The following is a 9727-nucleotide window of genomic DNA, read 5'->3' as shown; positions in this document are numbered from 1 at the left end:
ATCCTGGAAATGAGTCCAAATTAACTAACGTGTATGTGCAGATGGGTCCTATGACTTCCAAGGTGAATTATTAACATCACATTTTTTTCTTTAACTTGTATCAGTTTAAAAATCCGGCCAGGTACTCAGTCTCTTTCTGTCTCCCTGATAATGACTTAAATTGTGGTTCCAGTAAAGGAAACAACTAAGAGTAATTTATTGCATTTGAGGGAGAAAACCTCTCAGGGGAGCAAAGAACACAGTGGGACAAGCATAGCTCTCTGCCCATTCTGCATCTGACAGCACTAAGTCTTTTCTACTCCCTCGGAGACCCTGTCTGTCTCCAGGAACCAAAGGTAAGTTAGGGCGTCTTCAAACCCTGCAGGATTCCCTTCAGAGATACTATGGAGCACATTTACATGTTTTTGGTAAGGGTCACCTGGGGAGAAAGCTCTCAGAAGTGCCCTCAGCTCCCCAAGCCTGCAGCCCATTGCTGCTACAGGCACAGTGATAATTGCAGGTCCCAGGGGAGGTGAGGTCACAGAGTCACAGACCCATATCTCAGGAGCTGACTGCTCCCTGCAGCACACATCCTGGTCACAGTGGTCTCTGCTCAAGGTTGTCATCCTGGTCACTTAAAGAGCCCAGTGTATAATCCAATGTCAGTCTGAGAGCAATGCCTGTTAGGGAAGACCCATCTCAAGAATCTGGGTAAGTGATCATCTCAGAACAAGGGATTCTGGTTTGAACCCAGTAGATTTCCAGAGCCACCCAGGAAGTAGAACAATTCCTGAGGACAAGGGAGGGTTCTGCAATGAAGATGAGTGGAGTTTCGGCCTCATCCCTTGTCCCTGATACTCCTAATTGAATATGATGTGATCCTCACTGAGAGCGGCCACTCTGGTTTCTTCCAGGTGAAAATGAAGTGTGATGTTTAAAGTGTATGAGTCTTCAAATCAGTGTGCTGCCCAGCCTCCATTAGAAGAATTCTACCCCAAGTCTTCAGGGTGCTGGAGCTGGAGTTGTGTCCTCTCCACGCCTGTGGAGTAGAGAAGGAAGAGCTTACAGGGTCCCCTCATCCTGGGCAGGCAGTGTATCTGGATGGCTGTTGTTCCAGCAGGAACTTGGCACCAACTCTGGGTTGAACAGTTAGTGAGATGGTGGTCTGTAAGATGGTGAGTATCTTCCCCTCTTAATGTGAGAAAGAACATGTACAGAAAAATTGATCGTAAATATCACAGGTTTCCAACTCCACTGTCAGACATATTATCAACTTGTTTTCACCTGTCTCTAGATATTCCCAATTGTAGCATATGTACTGTCAGCTCTAGGAATTTGACAGTGGAGGTGATGAGTGTGCAGGGTGCAGATAGGAGGTCTATTCATCTTCTGCTCAGTTTCTCTGTGATTCTGAATTTGCTTAAATGAAGTCTGTAAATATATGCATTTGAACAAAAGGCAAAAATCTGGTAATTGAAATTTTTAAAGCATAAGATCATGCTTCACATATGCCAGACTGCACCAGGATTCTTGGAATATCATTCAGCACTCTTGCTTCCTTAGAATAATCCCACTTTAGTCAGGCTTTAATTAACTCAGGAGTGTAACCTCTCCAATCAATAAAGATTTTCTATTTCTCCTCTCTGTTCACATGTTCTTGTTACATGCTCTAAAGCTCCTGGCCTGGCTTGTGGTGCTTGGACCAGTGCTGTGGTAGGTGCCACTGTACTTCGTTCCTGACACCACAGTGGGAACCACACTGTCATGGTCCTGATGTGGAGCAGGGTGGCCTCATTGCACATCATGGGTCAGGTACCTGTGTGATCTAGTTCCCTCATTTCATCTGCATTCACTGAAACATCTAAATGTCCCTTCATAATAGATATCAGCCTACAAATGTGTCTTTCCCATGAATGGGAACTTGTTACAATAAAAATGTATAAATGCCACCAGCTTAGAGGATAATAGTAGTATGGAAAGACATAAGTAAATACAGAATTGTATTGTTTGAAAACTCCCCTTGATGGCTTCAGGGAAGTTTGCTGGTTCACACTCTGTCTCTGTTACCTCTTAGCCAGTTTCAAGACCCCTCAGCCTCAAGTGTTGTGAATTTTGGCAAATACTTAACTCTGCATGCCCACGTTCTTCTTGTCATTATTCAGTCATCTCAACACCTGCCTCCAATTGTGAAGATTGAAGACACCATGTGCTGCCTGCACGGCAGGGAAGCCTACACTCATGCTTCCAACTATCACACAAACCTCTTTACACCTGGCTGAAATGGAAACATGAAGCAGATGTTCTGAGTCGGAACTCTGGAGAGTGGGCATTATTGGAATTTGTTTAACAATACATGGAACCCCAGACTCCTGTTCCCCTGCAGAACCCTCTGCTTGGGACAGCAGGAAACTGACAGGATGGCAGCCAGTGAGGTGACTGTAGGAATCATCTTACTGTCACAGACTGTGGTAGGAGTTCTGGGCAATTCCTCTCTCCTCCTCCATTACCTGGTCCTTTACTTCACTGGGTGCAGGGTAAGACACACAGACTTGATTCTTCAGCACTTGATTGTGGCCAACTTATTAACTCTCCTGTGTAGAGGAATTCCCCACACAGTGGCAGCTTTCAGTGTAAAATATTTTCTCAGTGATATTGGATGCAAACTACTTTTCACTCTTCACAGGATAGGGAGGGGTGTGTCCATTTGCAGCACCTGCCTCCTGAGCATCTTTCAGGCTCTTAAGATAAGTTCTGGCAACTCCAGGTGGGCAGAGATTAAAGTGAAAGCTTCCAAGTACATTGACTCTTTTGTGTACTTGAGCTGGATCCTGTGCCTCCTTGTAAATGCTATTTTTCCTATGTATGTGAGTGGAAACAGGAGTAGTACAAATTTTACCAGCATGAAAGATTTTGGGTACTGTTCAGGTGTTCGTCATGATACAACCACAGACTCACTGTTTGCAGCATTGCTCTCATTCCCTGATGCTGTGGGTGTAGGGCTCATGCTCTGGGCCAGCAGCTCCATGGTGCTCATCCTGCACAGGCACAAGCAGAGAATGCAGCATGTGCACAAGACCAGCTCTTTCAGATCCTCCCCTGAATCCAGAGCCACCAAAACCATCCTCCTCCTGGTGAGCACCTTTGTCTTATTTTACTCACTTTCCTGCATCTTTCAAATTTGTTTGGCTGTTATTTACCATCCCAACAGATTCCTGGTGAGCACAGCTACCCTAGTTGCTGGGTGTTTCCCAGCCATCAGCCCCTTCCTGCTCATGAGCAGGGACGCTAATACATCCAGGCTCTGCCTAACATGGATAAGGATTGGGAAAACTTCTGATATCATGAGGAATATGTAAATTGTAAGCTTTTTGCACGATTCTTAGTTGTATGTTTCTTCTTACCCACACACTTGTAAAAACAGTAACACACATATTACTCATGTCCCATGAGAATGGTGATTTAGACACATATATTTGTAGAAGATAAGTGTGTGTGTATGTATGTGTGCTTGTGTGCATTTGTATCATAGGAATTATGCTTATTAACCATCAAGCAATATTTTTGGAAAATTAGCTGTAATGAAAGTAAATTTCAGATTTAAATATAAAACCACATGTTGCCAAAACCCATAAGCATAGATTTGATGTTTTCCTGCTATTTAGATTGATCAGCTTATTTTAACATGTGGAATGTGTTTTTCATTTATCTATTTTTATGTTTATATCTTAGCTTTGTCTCTTGATGGAAATATCAACGTGAGCATTGTCAAACAATATTTGTCTTCAGAAAGTAAAATTAGATCTGCATATCTCATATAATATTGAGCAAAATGGGAAGCAATGGTCTACTTATGATCTACTTAAATGTGTTTTTTGTTTTTCTGCTGTGTAATTTTCAAAATGTTACATTTCATTTATTCCAAAGCTGATAAGAATGTAACTTTACTGGATAAATAGACTACCTGTGGATGTATGACACTGGAAACTAATATATATTTTGTTTTAAATCACTGATATGTATCATTAAAATAGTCTTATTTTAACACCAAAAAGCCAAATAACCCAATCAGTAAACAGGCTAAGGAACTGAACAGACACTTCACAGGAGAAGAAATACAAGTGATCAACAAACATGAAAAAATATTCATCACCTCTAGCAATTAGAGAAAAGTAAATCAAAACTAAGATTCCATCTCACTCCAGTCAGAATGGCAACTATCAATACTACAAGCAACAATAATAGTTAGCAAGTATGTGGGGAAAAGGCACACTCATGCATTGCTGGTGGCAATGTAAATTGGGGTGGCCACTCTGGAAAGCAGTATGGAGAGTCCTCAGAAAACTCAATGAAACCACCATTTGACCCAGCTATCCCATTCCTTGGTTTATACTTGAAAGTCTAAAAATCAGCATAGTACAGTGATGCAGCCACATTAATGTTCATAGCAGCTCAGTTCACAAGAGCTAAACTATGGAAACAAGTTAGATGCCCTTCAACAGATGGATGGATAAAGAAAATGCGTTACATATACACAATAGCATATTAATCAGCCTTAAAGGAGAATGAAACTATGGTATTTGCAGGTAAATGACAGAGTTATATTACTCCACCATAAAGAATGATAAAATTATGGCATTTGCAGGCAAATAGATGAAATTGAAGAATATCATGCTAAGTGAGATAAGCCAATCTCAAAAAACCAAAGGATGAATGATCTCATTGATAAGCGGATGATGACACATAATGGGGGGGAGTGGTTAGTGTTAGGGTTAGGGTTAGGGTCAGGGTTAGGGTTAGGGAGGGGGCAAGAATAGAGGAAGGAAGGACTGTATAGAGGGAGAAGAGGGGTGAGAGGGGTGGGAGGGGTGGGGGGAAGGGAGAAAATGGCAGAATGAATCAAACAAAATTACCCTATGTAAATTTATGATTACACAAATGGTATCCCTTTACTCCATGTACATACAGAGAAACAACATATATCCCATTTGTTTACAATGAAAATAAATAGGGACGGAGCTGGAGACTTTCATGCTAAGTGAAATAAGCCAAACCGCAAAGTTTGAAGGCAAAATGCTTTCTTTGATAAGTGGATGCTGATCCATCATGGTGGGGTGGGTGGAATGAAGGCACTTTGAATTGTGCAGAGGAGAGTGAAGGGAGAAAAGGGGGAGTGGGGATGGGAAGGACAATGCAATGAAATGGGCATTATTACCCTATATGCATGTATGATTACATTATTGGTGTGACTCTACACCATGTTCAGAGGAAGGAGAAGTTTTACTCCATTTGTGTACAATGTATCTAAATGCATTCTACTGTCATGTGTAACTAATTAGAATAAATTTTAAAACATAAAAATATTAATTAAAAATAAAATATAGTCTTGTGTATAAGATGAGCATGCCTTGTCAAATTACTGTGCACAATCTGAACACACTCCTGTGCAAGGAGCTCCTATATGGACAAACAGCATCCTCATTCTCTAAGGTGCTTGTCTTTCCTCTCACGTAAGTATCACCAAGAGTGACCAGCAAGTGACATTCTGCTAGCTCACATTCACCTCTTTTGTACTTTATATGAATGAACAAATTCAACATGGACTCTTGTATTTTTGACTTTGAAAATTCCAAAACTTTAAAATACCTTTTTTCCCCTATGGTTGGTGACAGAATTCTAGTGCAGAAATATCAAACAAAATATCTAGTGTTTCTCTCCTGTGAACAGGGGCTCTGGTTTGGTTATGGTTTATGTTTTTTCACACATTCCATGTGTTGGAAGCTTTGTCCCAGTGTGATGTGTTGGAAGTGGGAACTGAGAAGTGGAGGCAAGGAGAAGGGGCTTGGGTCCTGGGGCAGTCACACTTGAAGGGACTCATGCTGATCTCCCAGGAGAACAGCTTGTTTACAGTGAGTGCAGGTGTCTCTGCTCACTCTCGCTCCCTGTCCTCCGCTGAGGAATCTCCTGCACCTGCTCCACCATTGTGATTCCATCTGCTGTGAGGCCCTCACCAGGCTGAGCAGATGCTGGCACCATGCTGGACCTATAATTTCTCTCTGCCTGTGGTACGGAGTAGGGGGAGTTCACAAGAATCCTCTACTCCTATGTAGAGTGCGCTGGTGGTGATCGCTTGAGCAGAAAGGGTTCTTTGACTCTCAGGATGGTGCATCCAATGGAGACAAAAAATTGGACCAATCCAGAAAGCATCAGAGCTCTAAGAAAATGAGGCTTTTTCTCTCTGACGTGGAAAGGAACAAGTATGGAAAAGTGGACATGATTATTGCAGTTTCCCAACTTCACCTGTCAAATGTGTATCATTTTTTTTATTATCAATAATATTCTGATTTCTGCAGATGCACCAGGTGGTTCAGAAATCTGAGAGTGGAGCAGGCCGAGTGTGCAGGGGTCAGAGGAAATCTCTTCATTCCTGTTCAAGTTCCTGTGAACATAAAATTTCTCCAAACAATAAATTTGGTTAAACATGCATTCAAATGACTGCAGAAATTCTAGTATTTCAACTTTTAAATGATCATGTTTTCATGTTCTCATAAGCCAATTACCATGGGGTTTCATATTGTGATATCATTCACCAATCTTGATTTCTAGAAGCAATTTTTGTAACTTTGGTTTTAATTAACTCATGCATAAATATGTCTTCTGAAACCAGTGAATATTTTGTTTCTACTGTATATTCTATTATCACATATTGATAATTTATGTCCCAAGACTAAGGACATGGCTTGGGAATATGACACAATTCCTGTGATAGTTGTGTATTTATGGTCCTAACACACAACCAAGTGAGTCATGGGTAGCTGTCCTGATGTGGAGCCAGTCCTGCCTCATTGCTTGTCACTCACCATGGGACAGGTGCCTGCAGTGCTATAGGTCCCTCAGTGCATCTGCAGCTATTAAACACAGTAGATATGGGGCAATGCCTCATATCCAATCCATAACATTCCACCATTGACCATCATAAATTCATGTCCATGTCACAAGGTAAAATGCATTTAGCCCACCTAAAACAGTGCCCGTAAACAAAAGTTTCAGCACTGACTCATGGCTATGAACCCCTCTGAAAACCAAAAGGAAGTCACATACATTGAATATATTGGCACATAGTAAACTTTTCCATTCCAAAGGGAGGAATCATAATAAAAAGAAGGGATGAGACAAAAACACAGCTGGCAAACAATTCCCATGTATCTGAGGCAGATGGCAGTGAAATTTTATCTCCAAAGGGCTTAAGTAGCTCTGTCCTTAATGGCTTGTCACTTGCAGACCATGTGACCTCACTTAGTGTGGCTCTTTCCATGGCTAGCAGCTTTTCTCAGAAGTTTTGGCACATTACTCATATCTCTAAATCTAGGAATTCCAGCTTCAGCTTTACCTTTACAATTTCATGTGTTGCCCTCTCAGGGGCTACCACAAGGGTTCCAACCCTGCTACACTTTGCCTGTCCTCCCATGTCTTCCTTTTGAATCTCATTAGGAATCTCTGATTCCTAATTCAATCATCCTGCATTCCTGCCATGCCTTCTCCACATGGATGACATCAGACTTTTCCAACAGGTCAAGCAGTAGCTGGGCACCATTGGACTGTGGCTGCAACAGCCTCTGAATGCCTGGACAGGTGAGCATGGTCAATCAAATCCTGTGAAGATGACTTCCTAAGAATCCTTGTGTGGGCTGTCCCTATGGTCTCTTCTCAAAGAAGTTTTCTTTCTCACACCCCTGAACCTCTGGCGGGTTGGCCCACTAATCCCTGAGATGCCCTCAAGGAATTTACCCATTATCTCTGTTGAAAATACTTAACTTCTCTCAGTAATCTCTTCAATAGCCACACCTTCATTGGTGCCAATTTTGCATGTGCTTTTACGACATAACTGAAAGTTTAAAAAATTTTTTTCACTCTACTATCTGGTCCTGTTTCTTCCAGTCAACCATACCCTTGTCAATGCCTGAATGTTGTAGTGACTGGAAACATTCTCCACCAATTTAAATAGTATATCATCATAAAATTTGGCACCATGCAAAATCTCAGGACATGAGCAAAATGTAACACACATGCCTTCTAGCTAAATTCCCTATTGATTCTTTATTCTTCTTTGAGATTTCATGAGCACAGTCCTTATAGTCTGTATGCCTAGCAGCACTCTGACCTGAATTTGCACCAGAATCTCCAATTAAGCTCCACTTATAATCATGTTAGTCCTCTCCACTCTGCATCTCCAAACCTTTCTAAACTCCATGCCTAAAGCAGTTCCAGTGTCTTCTGAATGACATGGTTTTACTAGTCAGAGCAAGAATCCCACTTCTCAGTACCAATTTCTGCATTAGTGTTTCATTGCTGTACCCAAATACCTGAAAAAAACAACCCAGAGGAGGAATTTTTATGTTTGTTCATTGTTTTAGAAATTCAGTTTGTTGTTGGCCAACTCCCGTGCTCTGAATCTGAGGTAAGGCAGAAGATCATTGTGGAAGGGCATGGCAAGTGAAATTGTCTCACTTCATGGAAGCCAGGATGTAAATAGAGGGCTTTTGAAATTTCAGGAACAAATATAAACCTTAAAGGCAAGTCCCCAGTGGGAGAATTCCTCCAGTCCATGCCCCAATACCTGTAGTTACCAGTCATTAGGTCCACTCAAATGTGGATGGACCAATTAGATTACAGATCTCCTAATCTAATTAGTTCACCTGTGCACACTCCCACAGTAACACAGATTTCTTCAAACCATAAAGCCCTGACATGACTATATGAGAACACTGGATCATGGACCTGGAACAATAGTGAAATTTTCTATTAGGAATAACCAAAGAATTAATTTCAAGTCATATATTATCTCAATCTTGTCTCAGTGAGGTTCAGAGAGTAAAATAATATGACTTCTGCATTAAAAAGTGACATAATCTTCTTGCATTAACAATGAGGGGCAAGTCAGTATTTTGTGTGAGTGTCTATACCTTCTAAGTCCCAAATTCTCACCATATAGATGATGCTATGTTGACAAGTCAGAAGCTTCTGTCTGATGCGTTCTGAGTAATGTGTTAACTCTACTTAAATTTATAATTTTTCATGTTTCACACATTGAAGAAAACATGGATTTATGGCTTCACATTTTGGAGCCTCCACCAAAGGCAAACATCATTCACCCAGAGATGCCCCTAAGGATGTTGACTTATGAGCAGCCCGACACACGTAGGTGCCCTGCTTATTTGTGTGTTTTTGGCACGGGGGATGGAATCTAGGGCCTTGTACTTGCTAGGCAAGTGCTCTACCACCCAACTCTAACCCCAGAATAATACACTGTATTGAAAGTCAGTTAGAACTTTCTACTGAGCTCTTGTCTAAAGAGTATTCTGAGCCCTATGACTCTAATCTGATATTCACATGTTAAGGTGTGTCAACTGTAGTTCCACCACTAACAAGGTTTGCAATTTTCCTACACATTTCTTGTCAACTACAAATGGTGACTTCAAGGACAAAATCAGATTGGCCCTAGTAAAAATGCAAATTTCCAAAAAAATGTTAGAGTTGATGTACATGTTTTGTCTCCATCTACTGCCTGAGGCAGAGTTTCTGGCTCTATGTTGTTCTTGTCTTAAATGAGGCACACTGAAACTTTACTTATATACGTGGACTTTTGTGGAAAAAAAATGGGCAGGGACTGCGTTCTACATCTGTGTTGATATGAGACAAAGACAAACTTTGAAGGGAGCTCATCTGTTAATACATGGAACATTCTAAAAAT

At 41.3% G+C, this 9727-nt stretch overlaps 1 protein-coding gene across 1 annotated transcript; it reads left to right on the top strand.

The window, feature by feature from the left end:
• Window positions 1-2396: 2396 nt before the first annotated feature.
• On the top strand, window positions 2397-3335 carry LOC124966197 (vomeronasal type-1 receptor 4-like). The gene has a single exon (XM_047527243.1). It carries the CDS (start codon window positions 2397-2399, stop codon window positions 3333-3335), a length of 939 nt encoding a protein of 312 aa, XP_047383199.1.
• Window positions 3336-9727: the final 6392 nt, after the last annotated feature.

Source organism: Sciurus carolinensis, chromosome 16 (assembly GCF_902686445.1).
Source record: "Sciurus carolinensis chromosome 16, mSciCar1.2, whole genome shotgun sequence".
NCBI classification, from domain to species: Eukaryota; Metazoa; Chordata; class Mammalia; order Rodentia; family Sciuridae; genus Sciurus; species Sciurus carolinensis.
The sequence above is the reverse complement of the archived record's forward strand: the minus strand, read 5'-3'. Positions and strand labels throughout refer to the sequence as shown.